At 51.7% G+C, this 22,674-nt stretch overlaps 1 protein-coding gene across 1 annotated transcript in view; it reads left to right on the top strand.

Moving 5' to 3' along the window:
* The window catches only part of CFAP251 (cilia and flagella associated protein 251), a 40,781-nt gene that overhangs the window by 5,996 nt on the left and 12,111 nt on the right, over positions 1-22,674 (top strand). Inside the window, exons 5-15 of the mRNA XM_054594424.1 lie at positions 1,788-1,897; positions 6,058-6,169; positions 6,426-6,506; positions 10,276-10,353; positions 11,679-11,729; positions 13,410-13,624; positions 15,460-15,654; positions 16,370-16,620; positions 16,966-17,117; positions 18,219-18,392; positions 19,409-19,593. Coding sequence (XP_054450399.1) covers positions 1,788-1,897; positions 6,058-6,169; positions 6,426-6,506; positions 10,276-10,353; positions 11,679-11,729; positions 13,410-13,624; positions 15,460-15,654; positions 16,370-16,620; positions 16,966-17,117; positions 18,219-18,392; positions 19,409-19,593 — 1,604 coding nt within the window. The remainder of the gene's footprint in view (positions 1-1,787; positions 1,898-6,057; positions 6,170-6,425; positions 6,507-10,275; positions 10,354-11,678; positions 11,730-13,409; positions 13,625-15,459; positions 15,655-16,369; positions 16,621-16,965; positions 17,118-18,218; positions 18,393-19,408; positions 19,594-22,674) is intronic.

Genomic DNA, 22,674 nt, shown 5'->3' with positions numbered 1-22,674 from the left:
CGGCCAATCAATGTTTTTCTCCACCTCTTTCTCCCTTCCTTCCCCTCTCTCTAAAAATAAATAAAATCTTTTAAAAAATATATAGATACGGGATTAGTACTATCCATGTGTAATGTACATCCTTATTCTCCCTTAAAAATTTGGGCAAAAAAGTGTGCATTGTACAGGGCAAAATATGGTATTTATTTACTTATTTTTAGAGGGAGGGGAGGGGGAGAAAGAATGATCGATTCCAGAGAGAAACACTAATCAGTTGCCCCTTGTACGTGCCCCCACCTGGGACGGAATCCACAACCCCGGCATGTGCCCTGGTTGGGAATTGAACCAGCGACTGTTGGCTTTGTGGACGACACCCAACCACTGAGCCACACTGTTGACGGCGCATTTCTTTTTTTATTCCAAGAGCCAACTTCACTCTATTGCTCTCACGCTTTCCTTCCTCTCTCGTGAACTGTGGCAAATCCTGTCTTTAGAAACACATTTTATTGTTCGTTGTCTCTCTGATTCTAATTAGAGTCCATTTACAAACAGCAGTTGATTTTGACTTTATAGTAACAAGAATTTAACGCATCTGTACATCTTACATCTCTGTGACACTGTGGCCAGGATAGATCGTGTCCCCACAGAACTGTGGCGGGGCACAAAGGCTTCCGCCGCGTTAACACTGGGCTCCTTCCTGGGTTTCAAAGGGCTCTGATCCTCTCAGTCATGCTAAGAAGTGGGTGTTAATACCCCCACTTTAGAAGAAGCAATGGAGACTCAGAACGATCTGACTGACTTGCCCAGGACGGCGTGGGCACGAGGCGAGGTCAGGTCGGAAACCCAGGTCTCCTGGCCTGAAAGCGTGAAGTAGATCAGTGGTCCCGCACCCCCTCCTCGGCGGTGTCTGTCCATCCTCATGTTCGCTGCTCTGCGCCTCCCCGCCCTGCCCCCCTGCCTGCCCTGCCCACGCCACGCTGCTGCCTCCACTCCTGACATTTTTGACCCCTTTCATTTTCATCATTTACTTCCCCAGTGGCAGATTTTCCTGGAGTCTGGCTTGCTAATAGTTAACCAGGTAGACAGTTCTGTTACCATTTTAATGAACATGTCTTTTAATAAGGACTTCCTTAGTCAACACCTAGAACAAAAACATCACACAGTGTTTTCCAAGCGTTAAGTCAGTACCCAGCGCTCTGCCCGGGAGCCCAGACACGTGGGTCCAGCCCGAGACATCTGCCTTCTCCAAGCCCAGAAATGCACAGACACAGTCAGCAAGCAGCTCGTCTTGGGGCTGAGGTGCGTGTGCAGCGCTGAGCACTGTGGGACCAGCCGGGGAGAAGGGAGCGGTTGGGGGGCAAACTCGGGGAGCCAGGGAGGGCCATCTTGTCTGTATTTCTAGAAGATTCCTCTATTACGTAGGGAAAGGATCAGCGTGAAAGCGGAGGGACCAGTGAGGAGGCTTTCACTCCAGAGCTGCTCAGAGACCAGATGTGAACGCGGTTTTAGAGAGGGGAGGCCGGCGGGAAGGCTCCGGGGGTTGGGGGTGGGCGACAGCCCAGACACTCCTTCTCCAGCCGGACACGCCTGGACCCCTAGGAAGCCACTGTTCTCTTGCGTGGGAGAGAACATTTGAAAACTGCTGGCAACTCCGGGAAAACCCCAGGGAGAGCCGGCGGGAGTAGAGTCTTCAGCCACAGTTGCCCAGAACGGGCTCAGTGGTCTTTTTGGGGCCTCAGCCTGTCCTGCTGACACCGCAGTGGGGCGCATCCTCGATGTTTCAAAGCGCTTTCTCCTCGCTTCTGCAGGGCCACCTGAACGTGATCTCCTGTCTCTGCATCAGCGAGGACAGGCGGTGGATCGCCACGGCCGACCAGGGGCCCGGCTGCCTGATTATCATATGGGACTCCTTCACAGGGTAGGCTCGCTGCCTCCCCTTCCCCCTTATTTTTGAAGCGTGTCTGCCACTGTGACCGGCAAAAAATGAGTGACACCCGTCTTGGGCTGCGGGGCCAGCGGTGGACCCAGCGGTGGCAGGCGAGGCTGCTGGGGAAGCCTGGGACAGTGATGGGACCTTGGTGAGCCTCCCAGGGACACTGCTTGGCTCTTTTGGCCCAGAAGCTCCACGTGTTTGGCTCCCAGAGCAGGCAGGGCCAAGGGAGGCAGCTCGGAGGCCCAGGGAAGCGAAGTGACTTTCCCCATGGACTCATGCCTCTTGTTTGAGTTTTCTCCGGCTGCTATGAGAAATAACCACCGACTTGTGGCTTAAAATCACAGAGTTCATGTTCTCACTCTCCACGAGTCCAGGAGTCTGAAGTCGGGGTGGCTCCTCCGGGGGGCTCTGAGAGAGAATTTGTTTCATGCGTCTCCCCCCTGCTGGTGGTTGCCGGCCGATCCTGGTTCTTCTGGCCTGGTCTCTGCGTCCACCTTCACGTGGCACTTCGTTCTGTGTGTGTCTGTCTCTGTGTCTTCTCTTCTGTGAGGACACCGGTCATTGGGTTTAGGGTCCACCCTAATCCAGTGTGATCTCACCCTAACTAACTGCATCTGCAAGGACCCTATTTCCATGCGAGGTCACATCCTGAGGTTCTGGGTGGGCGGGAGTTTTGAGGGGGCGCTGTTCAACCCGGATCGTTAGGCAGGCCAGCAGAGCGCGGCCCCTGGCCCGTGATGTATGCCCACAGACGGGTTCCTTTATGTCTGGTCCCGGGGCAGAGAGCTCCGCTAGATTCATTGACAAGAGCGTCAGGCCCTGGTTGGGGGGTTGACTTGGGGGGTGTGGACAAGTCCACGTGGACGTGACAAGATCAGGAAGAAGTTACGTTTAATGTCCGATGACACAGGAACCGTTCTCCCTCAGGTGACCCGCAGCCTCCAGAGGGCCATGTCCCTGACCCCGGTCCCCATCTTGGCTGGCCCCGCTACTGCCCTTGGCTTCCCTCATGCCACGTGCCCCCGGCTCCCGCCCCGTTGACTGCCAGCTCCTCCTCAGGCCCTTCTCAGGCTCCCCTTCCCTGGCCGTTCCTTCGCCGCGGCTACAGAGGACGGGGAGCCGCTGGGGGGCCTGCCGCCTGGACGGCGCACGGCCACGCCTGCCGGAGTCTGCCCCCCGAACGACTGAGCCCGTCCCCGCGTTTTGTTTGTCCATTCACCGGCTGGGTTTTAAAAAACCATCAGACAGAGAGCCAACGTCTCCGTTGGCCGCCATCCCCAGTCCTAGCCTCTTCCTGCAGGGGGTCTGCGTGGTGTGTCTCTTTCCAGGGCCTTTGCTGTTGTGTTACGCGCACACGTTCGGGCACCATGTGTCTTGTGGTTTTCCTCCACAGCATTTCAAGTGGGATCTTTTTCCAAACACAAACACCTGCTGTGCTGTTCCCCGCCCTGCGCCCCCCCCGCCCCACCCCATGCAGAGGCGGCCCGGCACCCACCAGCCCGAGTTTCGGGAAATACGCACCTCGTACCAGAGCTGTGTGCCCACTTTCCCCAGAAGTGACATTCCCCCTCTGCGGGCTCAGCTGCCATGGAGCCCTCACGTGCTCTCAGCTGCAGGCAATGGAGCGTCCAGCTGACATGCGAGGGCAGGTTCTGTCCTGCAACACAGAGTCCGCGGGTGGGGCGGGTGGCCCCTGCAGGTGCCTGTCCTTTGATGTGCCTCTGCCCGGCCGGCCCCTGGCCCCCTCTGTCCTTTGCCTTTGATCTGTTCTTTGTAAAGCCTCCCCCTCTCCCCAGCCCATGACACTGGGAGCAACTTGAGAGCGTGATTTTTTTAATTGAATCATATGTGTGGCCAACAATTCAACCAACGCCAATAGGCATTTTATGTTATTGCAAGTGACCCAGAAAAGATTATTTGGGTTTAGAATTAATATTCACTTTATTAAAGTGACAAATTAAAAACCATAATTCTTCTTTAAGCTCTTTGTTGAACTTCTAAATCTTACTCTATAAATGTAGCATCCTTTTGCAATCTCCTTTGAGGGGACTTTGATTAATGTTTGGCTGCACTTACAAATTTTATTATTAACTCTTTTTAAAGGTTTTAAACTGCATTTAGAAATGGAATATACTTGGTTTTATCTTTAAGTTCTATAGTAGTCTCATTAACAAATAAATCCTTCACCAGCACCTACCTAAGCAATTCTTGTAAATCTTATAAATTAGACATAAATATGGCAAATCTTAAGTTCTCTGTAGCATTCTAGTATTGCTTATAAACCTAATGTAATTTGGATTTAAAATTACAAGTCTAAATCAACGACGTACTTTAAATTAGAATCACAGATATAATCTGTTAGAGACCCTGACAGTTAAATTCTCTGACATATCACCCATTCCTGAAACAATGAACCGATTCTCTGATCACGAATGTGTTAGTGTAGGTCTGGCTGGTGTCATCCTCTCTATGTGTAGTTCTCAGTATCCTTAGGAATAAGATATATTTTCCAACTAAGGACATCATGATGTCGTTCCCCACAACCTGAGGGCTGCCTGCCCCAGTGACAGAGGACCAGAGCGGCCCTCAGCCAGGACACAGACCTGGCCCCTGCCAGGCGGGACACTGATGCGATGCACCGAGGCCCGTTCTTCTGGGCCGAAACAGTGGCTCCGTAGTGAGGAAGACCAGGGAGCTCACAGCCCACGCCCCGGGGCGGCCCTCTGCACCGCCCACTCTTCATGTCTCGCAGAAGTCGGGGGCCCGACGGGCCAGCTGCCCGCCCTCATTGCTTTCCTGGGTCCTCGCATTTCTCTGGCTCCCTTGGGTGTTTAAACACCACCTGGTTCAGCTCTGCACATGTTGAGGCTTGTCCGCATCTTACCTCCCAAAGCCTTGCCAGTGGCGCAGTGGAGAAGCTCACAGGGGAAAAACCGAAAGCCCCTCCTCACTCCGGCCCCTCCTCCAGACCCCCTTGTTGTTTAGTTTGGAGTCTGTCCCTCCAGGCTTTCTTCGGGGCCTATAAACACACACACACACACACACACACACACACACACACCACGCACGCGTGCACACACACGCGCACCGCCCCCTCCCCCCGCCGATAGACTTTACAGCTTGCTTTTTTTCACAGAATTTTGGTTCCTCTCCCCAATCTACCTCATTCTTTTTGAAGGTGGCTTAGTTTTTCATTATGCGGTTACGTCCTAGCATTTTTCAACAATCCCCACGTGGATGGAGACTTGTGTTGGTCCCAGGTGTTTGCTATTAAAGCAGTGCCACAGTGAGCAGGGATGACGTTTGTCGCCGTGTCCTCTTGCTCTTACTTCTCCAGGAAGAGCCGAGAGGTGGAACTGCTGGGTCACAGGGTAGGTGCCTTTAGGGTTTTGAAAGCGGCGGCTGAGCTGCGGCCCAGGAAGCTCGCGCCGATGGACGCGCCCACATGGGCAGGAGAACGCCGCCGTTTGCCGAGAGCAGGGCGCCATCCGAGGCATCTCCTCCGTCTTTCTGTCCTTCGCGCCTGCCGCAGGAGTGACACGCAAGGACGGATGGCGGGGGGTGGGGGAAGGGGGAGGCTAGAGCTCCCAAAGAGCCCAGACAGCACGTCTACGTCCTGCCCTGAGTTCGTTTTAGGGTTTTTTTTTTTAATTTAAATTTTTATTTTGTCATTTTAGTTATTGAGGTAAAATTCCCATAATATCAAACATTTGAAAGGGAGACAGTCACAGGCATCGAGCGCATTCACAAGTTTGTCAGCCACCACCTCCGTCTGGTTCCGGCACATTCTCATCCACCAAGAAGGAGAACCCCCTCCCATTAAACAGTCACTCCCAGCCCTACCCCCGCCCCTGGGAGGCAGCGGTCTGCTTTCATCTCACTGGATTTGCCTGTTCTGGACATTTCCTGTCGATGGGGTCACCCAGCACGTGGCCTTTTGTGTCCGGTGTCGCTCAGGCAGCATGATGTTCTCCAGGTCCACCCGCGCGGTAGCAGGTGTCAGAGCTCCGCTCCTTTTCACAGCTGAGCCACAGTCCACGGGATGGTGGGACCACCTTTCTTTATCCACAGTTGTGCTTTTGAAGTGGGTCCCCTGGGAACCACGGCGGGCCCAGCAAATGCTTGTCCCCCATCCTGTCTTGCAGGATCCCCGTGCACACGATATTCGACAGCTGCCCGGAAGGTCAGGGCATCAGGGCCATAGCCATGACCCACGATGCCAAGTACCTGGCCACCATCTCAGATGCTGAAATCCAGGTACCGGGACCTTTGGGGCGGTCTCCGTGGCTGGCCGGCCTGTCCAGTGGGTCCCCAGGAGCAGCTCTGCCCAGGCCGCGTACCGCCGGCGCTGCTCTCAGGGCGACCGGAGCCCCCGCGCATTGTCAGGGGCTCCGCGCGCGCGGCTCCGCGCACGGCGCTGTGCCTGGCTAACGGAAGCGACAGGGTCGCTGCAGCGGGTGTGGTGTCCTCAGCAGCCTCAGGACCCCCTCCTCCCGTCTGCTCACTCTTGCAGAGGGTGTGCATCTGGAGGTGGACTTTGGCGGCAGAGACACCAGCGTGTTCCCTGGACCTGCCCAAGGAGTATGGTTTTCAGGTGAGTTCAGCCGGGGCTGGAAAGAGCTGCCTGGGCTCCACGCACGCCAGGCCAGCATGGCTTTCTGTTTCCCTGGAGTTTTTATGGTGCAGCGGAGGCTTTTAAAACCACTTTCATATCCACGATCACATTCAATTTTTGATGATAATTTTTTGAGCGCTTCTTATGTGCCAGACTCTGCTATGTTCTTTACATACAGTATCTCACATAATCCATGCAAAATTGACGTGCTGGGAAGGAAATAGTAAGTAGCAGTATCTGCGGAATACTACTTTAACGCTGTAACGTCAGCCAGCTAGCAGCCTCGCTCATTCCAGAAGCATGCACTCAACGGCTCTTACTATAGGGAAGTCGTTCTTTTCAGTTCATGTGAGGTCGCTTGCCAAGGACACGCAGAAAGTTGACTCCGCCGTTCTGCATTTTCTCATTCACCCTTGCATCCTTCATTCCTTGTACATTTATTGAGTACCTACTGTGTGCCAGACGCTGGGGAGAGTGCACACCTGGCCTGCAGGGATAGGACCAGAGCGGAGGGCCTGGGCACATGCTGTTACGCAGCTTGATGCCCCTCCCACTTTCTCCTCCCAGCTGGACTCGGGCTCCTTGGAAACAGCGCCCTTACTTCTCAAAGCTGCCAATACAGTAGCCGCTGGCCATGCAGGGCTGTTCAGGGCACGTTCTTCTATTGCGGCAACAATCGCCTTTGGGCTTCTGGAAGAGACAGCATTGAGTCTACGGATCCTTTTGAGTCATCTTGTCATCTTAACTGTCCACGAGGCAGGATGACGTTCCATTTATGTGCGTCGTCTTTGATTTCCTTAAGCAGTGTTTTGTCATTTTCCGTGTACACATCTTTCACCTCCTTGGTTAAATGTGTTCCTGAGTTGTTTTTCTGAAATTCTAAGCGGAATTGTTTTCTTCATTTCCCTCCCAGATTGTTATTGCTAGTGTATAGAAATGCATTTGATTTCTCTGGGTGCTGATTTTGTATCCTGCAACTTTGCCGAATGCACGTGGCTGTTTAAACTTAAATTGATTAAGTACAGTTCCACATTCACTTCTGCAGTTTCACTAGCCATTTCTCAAGCACTCACGAGCCACGTGCGGCTGTGGCTACCGTTTTGGACGACACAGACTAGAGAACCTGTCAGACAGCCCCGCGAAAGCCACCAGCGCTGGGTGGGGGTCTCCGTCACCCCATCTGCACCGCGCCCCGGCCTGGCCACGGGCTGCGGGTGCCCACCCAGCCGAGCAGATTCCTTGTACGTGGGATTCAGTCGCACGTTTCAAGGGCGCCCAGCACCGCCTGGCAGCCTGCAGGCTGTCCCTCTCCCCTGCCTCGGCCTTCCCTCTCGCCCTCCCCGGTGACCTCACGTGCTCGCTGGGACCACGGAAGCCGAGGGACACCCCCCCCCCCGCCCTCCTCACTCAGGCCTGCAGCCTCCTCTCAACCTCACTGTCTTCTCTTCCCTCTAATTTTCAGCGAGGGGCCCGGGCCCTGGTCCCGCCCCCTCGCCTGGTCTCCTGAGTGGTCTCCCCATCAGCAAGCCAGCAGGCAGCAGCGACAGGGTTGTGAGAGAACTCCTTTGACCCCCGCCCTCCCTCCAGCATTCTTTGCCCCCTGCCCCTCTCGATGGTAGAACTCGGAAGAGCTCTCTGCACTTGCTTTCTCTCCGCCCCATCTCGCGTGTCCTTTTTTTTTTTGCAAGAAATATTACATCTTTTTATATTTGTACTGTTACTTAAGGCGTACTTGCAAACGTGCATTTAAAAGAAGAAAACAAAATCCACTGTGTGCTTGGCACTGGATTGAGAAATACAATGTCACCGAAATGCTAAGCTCCCTTGTGTCCCTTCCCCAATCCAATCTCAGCCCTGTCCCCAAAGGGACCCGCGGTCCCCGCTTCCCTTCGCGCTTTTCTCCAGCGATGCGTGTATCCCTCAGTATGACCTCATTTAGTGTTCCCTGGCTTTGACCCTCGCGTATTCGGAGTCAGGCTGTGGCTTCGCTTGCCCAGCGTTGCTCCCGAGGTGCGTTCCCGTTGATTCTGGGTGACCACTCTCCCACCGTCCCTGCTGACGCTGTCTGTTGTGTGAGCGCTGTACCTGGGGAGCCGAATGCCATTGTCTCCTGACTTACGTCCCTTCTGCTGAGAAGCCAACCTCGATCTGATCGTCCCCTTTTTTTAAATTCATGTGTCTCCCCTCCCCCTTGGGTGCTTTTAAGATTTCTCTTGCTTTTCGGCAGTTTTTCGGTAGCGTGCCTGTGTGCAGATGGAGGTGTTGTTGATTTACAAAAAAAAGAAACTTGTCCTTCGGGATTTTTGAACTGGAATGTCCTGTCATCCCTCAGTTTTGAAAACCTCTCAGCCACTGTCTCTGCCAACGTTGCTTTTGCCACACTCTTTCTTTCCCCGCTTTGGGACTCAGTTACACGTAAGTTAGACCTTGTCATCTCATCCGTAGGTGTTTTATTCTCTTTTCTATACTTCCTATGTTTTTGTGTCTTTGCGTTCCTGTCTGGCTATTTCCGCCCATCATTTATCTTCCTTTTCTACTAACTAATCATTTCTTTGGCTCTCTTTAATTTTCCATCAAACTATATTTTGAATTTTAAAAATATTTTTGACCTACATCCACTTGATTCTTTTTAAAAATAGCTGCCCGCTGAGGTCATCCATCTCCTCCTCCATTTCTGGCGCACCCGGAAGAGTCACCGGCAGGTCCCTGTGTGGCTACCCCAGTGCCCTCGTCGCCTGTGGTCCTCTTTCTGTTGACGGCTTTTCCTTCTTGGTCTGGGGTGTGTCTCTTTCATGCCTGGTTACTTTTCGTGGAGCGCCCAGTGCTGTGCCTTAAAAGAAATCTGCAGGGATAATCGGAGGCTCAGGATAGTAGCTTCCTCCGAGGAAGACTTACACTGCTTTTGCCTCTTACGGGCATTTTTGACAGCGGCCACCTTAGCCTAATCAGAGAGCGAGGTGGCTTGAGGCTGCGAGGGCTCCCGCCTGCCCTTGCTCTTGTCAGCCCTTCACCCCCCAGGCTTTTGGGCCATCCTGACACAGTCCTCAGCCTGGGCCGGTGGCTTCCGTTCCGAAGCGAAGCAGCCGGCCGCCGGCCAGGAGTGGGTGGGGGGGGCCCGTGGCGGGGGGGCCCGTGGCGGGAACGGAGCTTCGAAAGCGCTCCTCGCCCTGCCTCGCAGTCCCGCCCCTGGGTCCCGGCCGCGGCCACCCGCCGCCTTGGCCGTGCTGCCGGCTCCCCAGGGATTTCTCGCTTCTCGTGGTGTAATTGTTCAGTTTCTGCGTCCCCGTTTCCCTCGCCTCTGTAGTTTCCGCGGGGTTGATTCTGGGGATGGGAGCCAGGTGACCATTTGCCACCTCGGCAGGAAGCGGAACCCCCTTCCAGTTTGTGGCGTTCACCCCCAGCTACCTTGTGCCCTGTCCAATTCAGAACTGTGTGTGCAACGGCCTTTCTGCCAAAGGACACAGAATAAAGGTGAATACTGGTTTACGTCTGCTTGTTCCGCTTTCCAGAGGACGCATTATAATAAATGAGACAAAATAAGAAGGGAATACATTGAGACCATTGATTTTAACACTCAGTATTTAAATTACATTCCTATTGCTTATAAAATGCCATGTCTTTTCTGTTTTATATTCCTATTCAGTTACTTATTTTAATAAAAATATCACTTAATTTTAACATTTAGCTTAACCAGAGAGAAAGAGGAAATTTATTATAATGTAATATATCTTCATTATTTATATTTCAGAATTACCTTACTTTTAATCCAACAAATAATAAAGAATTGGTGAGCAATAGTAAAACACAAGTCATATATTATATGTGGGTAAGTAGAAATATTTCAACTTGTTTCAAATGTACAGAGAAGTACATGTTCATTCTTAGAGTACAGATGTTTTGGAAATGTAACAATATTGTACCTACTTATGAAGCAATAGATATATATTAAAATGTTTTGATTTAATTATATTTATTTTAGTCACACTGAAAATTAGCATATTAAATCCGAAGTAGATAATTTAAATATAATTTAATTTTTTAAAGTAATGAAGCAAATATTTATGTGAATATATTTAACAGGTCTAAAATGTCAGGTTTTTTTGAGATCTTGGACTTTATTTCCTTTTAGTAGGAATTAGTCAACAGCTCAGCGATATATACACAGACACAGGGCAAAGCTGTGAGATTAAAACAACATCAAGAGTTAAACATAAAATTTCCATATGACTCACAATTCCTAGGCATGTCCTTGAAAGAACTGAAAACAGGCAGACAAATACTCTTACCCAAACGATCACAGCAGCAGCAGGCGCGATAAGCAAAAGGTCGGACCCCACCCAGTGTTCATCAGCAGATGAACTGGTAAACGAAACGTGGTCCATCCACACAGCGGGCTATTTCGTAGCCAGTAAAAGATATGAAGTGCTGACTCATCCTGCAACGTGGGTGAACCTTGAAAACGCCGCGCTGAGTGAAAGAAGCCAGTCCCAAAGTCACGTGGTGTCCGAGCCGTGGATACCAACCGCCCAGAATAGGCACACTCTCCGACAGTCCGCGACAGGGCGGTGGTCGTCAGGGCTGGGTGAGGCGGGGCTCCTGCGGGGAGAGGCAGGCGGCCTTGAGCGAGAGGGTGGGGGGTGCATAGTGCCATTAACAAACTAAAACATGCCATTGAATTGAACACTTTCAAACGGCTTAATGGTTAATTTTATGTTTTGTGAATTTTACCTGAATAAAAGGTGCCAGTCAATGACAAAAACACATTGATTGGCTGATTCTGCAGGACAGTCATTATTTCAGGCATTGATGATTGCTGGAAAGCCTTATAAATGGAAAATTCATTTAAATTCACTATCATTTGTGGCTCTTTTTTTTTTTTTTCCTTTTTTTTTTTTTTAATTAATTTATTTACTTTTTAAATACATTTGTCTCTGCCTTCCCCCCCTGTGGCTCTTTTTTTTTTAGTATGTGTTTGCTTTTCTCTCTGAATGTTCTCTGTTGGGTCCAGAGGCAGCAGGTCCTCTCCCCTGTGGGAATTGCCACCTCTGACCCTGCTTGGAAGCGGTGGTTCCGGTCTTGTTGTTACGCGGTTCTCCCTTTGGAAACCAGGTCTTTTTTAGTAATGATGATTTTTTTTCCTGTACCTACCAGTATGAAGAGGGAAGTATGCTTGCTCACAGCGCCCCGCTCTTAACAGAAAAAGTGAGTATGCCTGTAGCTTTTTTAGACATCTGCTTTTGTGGAGACTAAACATGCATGTACAAGCTTAGTCATTCTCAGCTACTCTTTGTGTGTCTTTTTTTTTTTTTTTAAGATTTAATTTATTTATTTTTAGAGAGAGGGGAAGGGAAGGAGAAAGGGGGGGGGAGAAATATCAATGTGTGGTTACCTCTCACATGCCCCCAACTGGGGACCTGGCCCGCAACCCAGGCACGTGCCCTGCCTGGGAATCCAATGTATGTCTTAATAGTGGGAAATGATTTGAAAATTCTAACTGGGTCCTTTTCCACACTGAATTTGTCCGTTGAAAGTACCAGAAGTGCTCCCATGAGAAAATATCCAAAAAAAGTCATGGCTTCATAAGATGCAGGTGCATTTAATAAGGAAGGCCGCTGCCGACTCAGGTGAACAGAGCAGCTGAATGTGGGCAGATCCTTGCTAAGCTTCTCAGTGTCCAGGGTCATAGAAAAGGATGCCAGGTGTTCAGGTTCCTCAGAGCCAGTGGAAGAGCGGCGAGCCAGGTGCTGGAGGAAACTCTGCCCTTGCCTGCTCACCTGGAGCGATGGCGCGTGGCCTGTCTCCGGCAGCACCTCCTCACTGGAGACCCATGTCCTCGGCTCTCAGGGAGCGCCGCGTGATGATTTTTCTGCTTCCTGTCTCCGCTCTCGGCACGACTTACCGAAGTCCCATTTCTGAGAGGTCAGGCCGAAAGAAAAGGCAGAGACGAGACGGACAGACGTGGGAGAGATGAGCCTGTCTGCAAACTCTGTTTTTTATAAATCGGGGTCTCGACAAATAAGCGCAGTCATTTCTAGGTGTTCGTGGCAGTTATGCTCCATGAAGCCTCTGCAGTTTGAGGTCATAAAAATGCCTCGTATGGAATCAGGGCTGCTCTTAGGGAAAACCTGCTGTGCTCGCTTTACCGGTGCTGGTCCCTCCTGGCCCCCCCCCACCCCCGCGCCCGAGCTGGACTGGGGAGGGCGGGGGGGGCGGGGGAGGACCAGACTCTTCTCTGCCCCGTTAGGCAGCGGGTGGCACCCTCGCTGAACCTGATGACGGACCGTGGGCTTCTTTCCCTTGTCGCTTGCTAAGCACCCCTGAGCGGCTTCCCTCGCGGCCCTTTCTAGACCTCCTCTCTAAGACATTGTCTAAGAGACACGCCCTACTGCCTTATTTTATGTAGCACAAATTTAATAAGGAGTCTGAGGGGCACTTCTGTGTGCAGCGCTTCATTTCTGCTACTGAGAAAACAATTTACGACCACAAGGAGACTGGGAGAATTATTTTATGATCTCTCACAGCGGGGGCGCGCCTTTGCGCACGGCAGACTTCAGGTTCTCTCTCAGTCTCTGAATCCTTGGTGAGAGAAGATGGACAGGTAGAAACAGTGACCACTCTTGTCATCTGCTTTAAGCACACAGTTGCGGGACCCGAGCTCACAGCCCTTCCCTTGCTCTTGGCAAGTGAGGTTCAGAACTGCCCGGACACGGCAATCCACGGGGGAGCGTTATTTTCATGATCGCTTTTTTGTTTTTTGTTTTTAACTTTTTAATCTTTTTCTACTCTATTTCAGTGTAGTATTACAAAACGCCATGTGTTGATAAATGCTTTGTTTTATATTTATCACCAGCGGTAACTCACGATCTGCCTTTTGAAATGCAGACATTCAACAAGCTCGTGGGAAGGTTTAGCCAGTCCATCTTTCATCTGAATTTAACGCAAATACTCTCGGCGACCATGGACGGCAAGCTGGTCGTCTGGGATGTACACCGCCCGCCGCCGCCGGCCCCCGCCTCTCTGTGCCTTCCCTATATCAAACCTTGTAAACTGGTGCACATGCAGAAAGAGGGCATCACTGTGCTCACCACAGTTGACAGGTGGTTAACTCAACTAAAAACGATTTAAAAGCCCTTTGAATGGATACCTGTATTTTGTACACTCTTAGAATATTTCCGGCAAAATTAGCTGGGCACACGGCCGCCTCGGAGAGAGAGAAACTGAGAGCCAGGATCAGGGATGGGGGCGGGCTGACTGCTTTTTATGGCCTCATTTGTGCTCATTGGTTTGCATTTTCCTTTTTTAATCACACGCATGTATGACTTTTTAAAAATCCCTTTGTGTTTGGTGAAACAAAAAGGAACTGTTTTTTTACTTCCGCCCTAAATAGACTTATTTTGCACCCTAAATTTTACATACGTTGAGAAAATAACATGAACAGCTATATTGTTTACTCTGCTTACAAAATAGCATCTCCCTATTAGGAGAAGATGAAATACAGCAGAGTGTTACCAAGTTCTCTAGCTCTTTCATTTCGAGAGGCTGTGCGGGGGCTCAGAGATGATCCTTAAAGGCCTTTGCCTCAGAGAGAGAGGGGTCACATCCCAGACACATCCCTATCCTGCTGAGCGGGCAGGGCACCGAGCTTTGTTGAGCCTCCGTTTTCCCACCTGTAAAATGGGCACAACCACAGCGTCCATGCCCGAGGGAGCTTGTGAAGGTTTAGTGAGTGAGTCAAGGCATGTGACACTCCCAGCAGCCCGCCTGGCAGAGGGAGCTCCAGGTCAGAGGGCCACTGCGGTGCTCGGGAAACGTTTCCCAGAAACGATGGGGATGTTCCCCGATGACCGGGGCCCTGCCGCAGGGCTGGGGTCGCCGTGCCCCCTGCGTTCCCAAAGCCCCTTTGCTCGGGGGGCGGGGAGGGCCTGGCGCGGCTTCACCTAGAGAAACGCCAGCTGTCACTCCCCCCTCGGCAGCACGAAAAGACAGCCGGGGAACTGCGGTTGGCGCTGCAGTCGGCCTTGAATTAGCTGGGGGCGAGGGCCCAGCAAAGGCCAGGCCTCGGCTGCTTCTCTCCCTGCTCAGTGGAGCCCCGCCAGGACCAGGAATCCCCCAGGAAAGGTCTCCCGAAACACTTGGCCTGTGTTTGCCCCTTCTGTCCAGCAGAGGGCAGTGAAAGATGGCTTAGCCAATTATCTACCTGGCCCACCTGCCTGGCTCATTAATCAGCAACCTTATTTAATCACTCGGTGTACATGAGAGGGAATTCCACCCCTACTACTTCCCCATCATTAGAATTATGTCAGAGGCTTCAAAAAAGCCAGCCCACTCGGGATGGATCTGAGGATGGGAAATAAAAGCCATTTTATCACGGGGCTCTGCCTCTGGCACGATCTCCCTGACAGCAGCGCCTTCCCGTAGAGTGACTGGTACCCCGTTGGCAGCTGTGCGGCTTCGGGGGGCTGGTGGGCAGCCTCCGCGGCACCTGCAGTCTTGCGGTGCAGAATGGGAACCGCCGAGGCTGGTGCTGGAGGGCAGGGGCCGGCAGAGCGGGGCGCGTGGACTTCGTGTGAGACACGCCGGGTCCCAGCAGAGCCTCGCCGTGTGACCCTGGCAGGGCCTCCAGGCATAAGCGTGTCCCGTACGACATTGGGGACCTACTTGTACTATCTGAAGCTCACATTTAATGGAGCACCCTGCATTTTTATTTGCTAAATCTGGCCGCCCCGGGCCTTGAGCAAATTTCCTCATTTCTCTGAGACTTAAGTTTCCTAGATGGAGAGGGGCAACCTTAAAAGCGGCCTCAGAGGATGGGGTATTAAGCAAAGTGTTCACAGCGCCCAGAATCCAGAGCATGGTGTATAATTAACTAACTGTTCGATAGATGGTACTTATTACTATTAGTTAACAAACGGATGCTATTTTTCCATTTCAGCTACATTGTCACAGGGGACATGAAGGGTAACATTAAGTTCTATGACTGCACCCTGTCGCTTGTTAACTGGTACAGCCACTTCAACCTCAGCGCCATAAGGACGCTATCCTTTTCAAAGACCCCGGCAACTCCTCCCGCCGAAAAATCCACCTATTCTACAGACTGCACTTTAAAAGGTGACGTTTTTACTATAAGGTAAGTTAATGAATCTCGTCATCTGAATGGTCAAAAAGCGATTGGCGTCTTCTAGTTTCATGCCCTGGAATGTCTGCCTGGTGCCTGGGATGTGAAATAGAGGGGCCCGGACTTCCTCCCCCCGCCCCCCATCTGGATGGGAGAAGGAGCTCTTGGGCTGATGATAGTCACTAACCATTTTTTTAAATGAAACGTTACTTTCGCCTTAAGACTCTTTAGTGGCTGGAAGCTGGAGAGGGCTCGTCCCTGAGCTCTGACCTCTGCTCTGGCCGGAGTCCTTTGGTCTCCTTCTCGGAGCCTGGCTGGTCCTAGCAGCACAGTTAAAGGCGTTTGATAATTAATAGCCATAACATTTCAAGACAGAATCATCTGTGAGTCTGCTTAATTACCCCTGCGTATCCGCAGGCTCGCTCTGTGTGTGCACCAAGCTCCATATTTGCATACACAAATGAATATTTGCATGTGCAGATTAGCTAATTGTACAACTGACTGTCCATCTGCATGCTTAATGACTCAATTTACATGTAGAAATGTGGGCTTTTTCACTTGCAAATGGAGGCTGTTGGGTATTAGTGGTATATTTTTGGAGACGTTGGGTTAATAATGTCACTAAATTACAGACGACAGAGGCGGTTCATGCGCAATTAGAAGCAGCAGAATGGGCGGCCGGTCCCCTGCAAACGCTGATGCCGTCTGGTCTCTCCTTGGCAAACAGGGATTTTGTCATTGGGACCTCAGCTGCGACCGTGTACCACGTAAAGGCAGACGAGACAAAACTTGAGAAGCTGTTCGTAGAGCCCAAGGATGCCATTTGTGCCATCTCCTGCCACCCGTACCAGCCCCTCATCGCCATTGGGAGCTTCTGTGGGATGATCAAAGTGTGGGATTATGAAAAGAAAAAATACCTTTTCAGCAGGGTCTTTGAGAAGGGGCTTGGAGTCCAGAGTCTGACCTATAACCCTGAAGGTATTTTCACTTCGTCAGCCTGTCTGAGGTCCAAACGGAAACAGGCCCAAAGGGCCGTGGCTGTCCCAGCTCCTGGAAGTTCCCCTTGGCCCCCCCCGCCACCCCCGCCGCCGCCAGGCTGGATGGGACGCCTTCTCCCTGGGCTCCTGAGCCCTCTGAGCTTAGTAGCATCTGAGCGCTCCTCCTGGGGGGCCATGCTTGTCAGGGTTTTTCCTCCTTTGAGGGACCTTGTCTGTCACATGCGTGGCTATCTCCTCAGCACCTGGAACACGGCCCGGCACGAGCCTGTGTTTCTTAAGTGAATGGAGCCCTTTTCGATCATTGTTCTCTGGCGTGTGATTTCAGGAGCCATTCTTGGTGCTGGCTTCACAGAAGGGACAGTTTACATTCTTGACGCAATGTCCTTAGAAAACGAAGCCCCAGAGCCTTTCAGATACTCCAGGACCTGCGTGACTCATATAAGCTTCTCCCACGACTCCAATTATATGGCAACCGCTGTAAGTGTTTTCACTAGCAACTGTCCTGTGGTTCAGCAACCTTATTTAAATCAACAAAGAGGCCTTGGCCTGGTGGCTCAGCTGGTTAGAGCGTCATCCTGATACGCCGGGGTGGCAGGTTCAGTCCCTGGTCAGGACACATGCAAGAATCAACCAATGATGCATCAGTAAGTGGAACACCAAATCAATGCTTCTCTCTCTCTCCCTTCCCCTCTCTCTCTAAAATCAACCAATAATTTTTTTTTAAAAAAAGAAAGGGGAGCTGGGGTTAGGGAATGACTGCTAACGTGTTCAGGGTTTCTTTCTGGGGTGATAAAATGCTCTGCGGTTACAATGGTGGATGTACAACTCTGAATACACTAAATCCCATTGAACTGTATGCTTTGTTGTTGTTGTTGTTGTTGTTGTTGCTGTTGCTGCTGTTATTTGAGAGAGCGGGGAAGAGAGGGAAAGCAACATTGATCAGTTGCCTCTCACATGTACCCCAGTCAGGCGGGGACTGAGCCGACAACCCAGGCATGTGTCGTGACGGGGAATCAAACCCATAAGATTTTGGTCTGTGGGATGATGCCCCAACCAGCGGAGCCACACCAGCCAGGGCTGGACCCTACACTTGACATGAATTGTGTTGTATGTGAATGATATACACATACGGCGCTTGCGAAGGCCAGAGCCGCCCTCGCCTCTCCCCGCCACACCGAGGCAGCCCCCCTCCCCGTGGGCCTCGCCCACTCTCTGGCTGTTCCACTCTCAGCCCATCACTCTTGTTCAAAACAATCATGTCTTTGAACTGGATAAAGAGATGGGAGACAAAGGCAGCAAGAGTCAGGACTTCCCCGGAGACGAGGTGGGGACCAGAAAGGAGAGCACGACCGTCGTGCCAGATGGACACTTTCTGCCCCCACGGCCTTTGCCACTTACCTACTTTGAACCTTAATTTTCCCATCTGTATAATGGGTCTTATTTTACCACTTGTTCCAGCAGGTGAAGATTTCTTTTTGGAGAAAGCATTTTAACAGCAAAATTGGTATGAAAACCATAACGATTTTTAAGTTGCCAAATATAAAAAGGAATAACTTCTGTTCTTTTGCTCATATTCAGGATGTAAATTTTACTGTGGCCGTTTACATGGTCAAGGTCAAAAACGGACATAGGGTCTGGGAGTACTTGGCTAGACTTCGTTCTCATCACAGAAGCATCCGAAGCCTCCTCTTCGGCGTCTACCTGGACAGCAATGAGGCCAGGCTGCTGAGCCTCGGCAGGGACAGGCTCTTGGTGAGCTGCTCGGCTTGTCCCATTCTTGTGACTTCCTGGTGTCTGGCACAGGACTGGACCTACAGCGTGGGTGTTTGTTGGAGAAAACGAATGAGCCACGTAGGAGTGTGACCCGCTCCGAGCTGGCACTTGGCCTTAATGAGGCTCTGATGCTGCGAAGGCCTTATGTCCTGAGCGCGGAGGCTCCTGGGAAGCAGCCATCGGGCGGTAGGGAGGTGGGCGTGGAAACTCGCCCCCCTCGCCTTGCAGTTCGGTTTGGAAAGCCAGCACGCACTGTGCTTTCTCTGTGTCCAGGAGTTGGGGGAGGCTGGTACCTAACTGTGACAACTAATAGAGGGTGTCAGATAAGAGGGAAGGGTAGGGACAATGGCAAATGTGATTTATGTCATCAAGCCAAAAGGATTCAAAATCAATCACTCTATGGACCTGTCCATCCATCTTAACTTCCTTACTTTCCTCCCCTTCATTCCTTTATTCCATCCATCCCTCCATCCATCCATCATCCTTCCATCCTGGTCTGGCCACCAAGGCCTCCCTGTGGGTGAAATTCAGCAGGCGGCTAATTTGTGACTGTCCAGTGCTGAGACTTAGATGTGACTTTGCTCCTACCCTCAAGGAGTCCCCAGGATAGTGGGGAGTGGAGCAGCGGAGCAGAACTGTGAGAGTTCAGGTTTGGGAGTCAGCTGGACCTGAATTTGCATTCTTGCCCTACCACTTCTTAGCTGTGTGACCTTGGGCAAGCCCCGGACCTCACTGAACATCAGTTTTCTCATCTGTAAAATGGGCACAGCAGAATTGCAGGGCAGGGAAGTCGTGAGCAGGAAATGGCATCATGGTTTAGTGCGCTTAGCTTCTCGTCTGGCGCTTGATGAATGTTCCCTCATGGTAGCTCACTAGGTTAAGGGCCCAGGCCGATCCCCTCTCAGGAGGCCTGATATTCTGGCCCGTCGGGATAGGACGGTGGGCTCGCTCCGTTCAGCTTAGTCTTCGTGGGTGTCTCTCTGGCCCCTCTGCAGATCGAGTATAATCTCTCCAAGAGCTACAGAGACCACCTGGAGGTCCTGGACATCCACAAAACTGACCAGGAAAACCACCCAACCTGCATGATCTGGTACCCGCCCCTCACCAAGGAGCGCTTCCTGCTCATCTCCACCAGCGGCTACAAAGTGAAGCTTTTTAACGCTACCACCAAAATGTGCAGGTACGCCTGGGAGCACCCCGCGCACGGGGTGCCTGCGTCGGTGTCTCGGACCCCGGCCTATTTCAAGTCCCGGCCGCAGGGCCTGCGAGCAGCTTGGCTGCCACTTCTGTCCCTGAGGATGCAGAGGAGGAAACTGAGGCACCAATAAAGCGGGTCATTGTCACGCACGGTCCCATGGCCAGGAAGTGCCAGAGGCAGGATTCAAGGCCCGCGCCTTAGCCCCCGAGCCCAGCACTGCACTGAGGTGAGGCCCCAGCCCGGAGCCTGAGGCCCACGCAGGGACCAGAAACCCACTGAGGCGCCACAAAACCTCCTGTGCCGCCCTTGGGGAAAACAGTTATTTTCCCTTGAATACTGCCGGTGGTTCAACTTTTCTTACTCTTGGTTCGCCAAGAGTACTCTGTAGAGTTACTCTCAGTGCTCGGAGAGTTTTTCCGTTCGCCGATTGTCTTCCTTTGTTCACTCGGGAGCCCCTGAGCCCGCTCGCGGCGCTGACAACGAGGACAAACACAGGCCCATGCGGCTAGTGCGCCTTGTAATGGGGGGTGGCCTTCATGGGAAAGGCTGGGCTGGAGGCCCACCCTCAGGGCCAGAGTGCGCGGGGCCTTGAAGCCATGACTCAAGAGAAGGTTCTCAGAGGGAAGGGTAGCTGGAGAAGAGGCCAAAGCACCAAGCCCGGGGTGTCCAAGCCTTGGCATCTTGGAGCAGCGGCCCCCCCACCCCGGACAGGCCTGTGTCGGGTTGGCCTCTCGTGCTGCTGCGCCTGGGGGTCCCGGGGCTGCACGCATGACACATGCCAATGGCTCTGCGGCTGCCACCTTGCTCCATCTCGAACAGCCCTGCAGAGTGTTATCCCGCTGAGAGAGGCGACGACACACGGTCAAATATCTCCTCGTAGAGCTTGACCCTTGACCTGGTGCCAGCTGACGTCCGCTTGGCACACGTGGGCCCCGCAGCAGGCCTGGCTCCGCGGCCCCAGCTGGTCAGCCCCCGATGGCAGCGCCTTTCCGCCGGTGGTTTGGCCGCCTTGCTGATGTGGCCGCAGGGAGCAGGGCCCTGAGCGGGAGGGACAGAGCGAGAATGCTCCGGTGGCGCCCGGCAGCCCCAGAGAGGGGAGCCAGGCGCTGGCCGACAGCAGCCGGCTCAGGCTTGAGGAAGGCCATTCTTCAAAAATGTATCTCGGTAAGGCCCTCGACAAAGGTCGCGATCGCCCCGAATCTCTTTTTTTTTCTTAAGTCCTTTGTAAAAGAGTAAAAATGAGAAGTGCCCTGTCATGTGGCAGGGGCCAGAGAGAAACCCAGTGTAATTAAAAAAAAAAAAACAAAAACACGGGATGGAGACATTTGAAGGAAATGTGTAAAAAAGAACTTGAGGAAGATCACAGAATCTTTGTGCGTTGCTGTTAATGGACGCGAAGTTTTTGGACAAAGGATTTCCTATAGGTAGGACCAGTGCTGAGAAAAATCAGAGTTTGCTGAGCAAGTGGAGTGGGGACGGAGGACCCTGGACTTGCAGCCCCTGCTCACAGTCACCAGTGAGGGACCTAGAGTCGCACACGCAGGAGTTTCTGCGCCTGAAAGTCAACCTGAACTTGGCAGAAAGCAGCTTCCTTCAGAAAAAATTCATCAAGGCGAAATTCACATAACCTAAAACGAACCGTTCTAAGGCGAGCAAGTCAGTGGCTCTTGGTCTGCTCCCAGCGTTGTGCCGCCGCCACCTCCGCCTGGTTCCAAAACGGCTCCCTCCTTGCAAGTAACCCCCCTGCAAAGAGCAGGTTGCAATGTGCAAGAATGATGAAGCCTGTGACCACACCTGAACTGGAAAGGAACTGTCTTTTCATGATAAATCCAAAACCATTTAAACATGCCTTTAAAAATATTTAAAAGAACATGAAAAGGCAGTTCACAGAAAAAGGCCAGTAAGCCTAGGAGCAGATGCTCACTGATGTATCAGAGATGCAAATGAAAGCAAGACATGGTTTTCACAAATCAGATTAGCAAAGATAAAAATGATCGATTGCACCTGCTGTTGGCATGGGGACCAGGGGAGGGCACCGCTCAGCTGCTGCTGCTGCTGGGGGTGGAAATTGGGGCGACCTCTGGGAGAGCAATTCGTTACCCTCAGATAAATGGGATCGTATCTCTGACTTCTAGGAATGCGGCCCATGGAAGCGCTCACCGTGTGCCAAGACATAAGTCAAAGGATGTCTTGTTTGAAAATATTTCTGAAAATGGAAACAATCCAAATGCCCATTAATAGGGGATTAGTTAAATGGTGGCTCGTCGGTGCGCTGAGACGCGATGCCGCTTTTAGAAAAGAAAAAAAAAAAAAGGAAGAGATAAGCCGTCTGCATGGAAACACGGAAGCATCTCCAAGATGGAACATGAAATAAAGCAAATTGCCAAATAAGCATGAATATATTTTCATATAAAATTACACTTAGGAAATTTATACTTTTTTCATATTCAATTATAATTATGCGGGTTGGCATACATACTTGAAAACTCTTGAGTCATGCGCCCCAAACTAGTCCCGTGGTTGCCTGGGATAAGGGACATAGCAATATAGTTATGGCCGGATTTTCCACTTTAGGGGAACATGTTTAAAATTCTCCATGAGCTCTATGTAATACTTTTCCAATCAGAAGGAAAATACTCATTTTATGAAACGGTTAGATATTTTGACAGTCCTAGGTAATAATGGCATAGCTCCTACTCTGTGCCAGAAACTGTTCTGAGCGCTGTTAGACATATTACTCACTCCCCGCAGCCTCACGGGAAGTACGGGCATCATCCCTGTTTACCAATGAGGAACCTGAGGCACAGGTTGAATGGCTTGATCCTTCTTGTTTGTTTATAGTTTAAATTAACATGTAAATTAAAAGGCTGTTGAATGGGTCTGCTGTTCACGGATCCATCACAGGCACTGCCCGGAGCATCTACTGTCCCAGGGACACCGGCCGGGTGCAGGGGCTGAGGGAGGAGGCTTCACGCCCGGACAGGAGGGGCTCAGGAGACAGGTGAACTCGCTGCGGGCCGTACACGGGGCGCTTGCCCGTGCAGCAGCTGTGACGTGTGCTCG

This window comes from Pteronotus mesoamericanus, unplaced genomic scaffold (genome assembly GCF_021234165.1).
Source record: "Pteronotus mesoamericanus isolate MK-2021 breed Mesoamerican mustached bat unplaced genomic scaffold, CSHL_Meso_final scaffold_507, whole genome shotgun sequence".
NCBI lineage: Eukaryota > Metazoa > Chordata > Mammalia > Chiroptera > Mormoopidae > Pteronotus > Pteronotus mesoamericanus.
The sequence above is the reverse complement of the archived record's forward strand: the minus strand, read 5'-3'. Positions and strand labels throughout refer to the sequence as shown.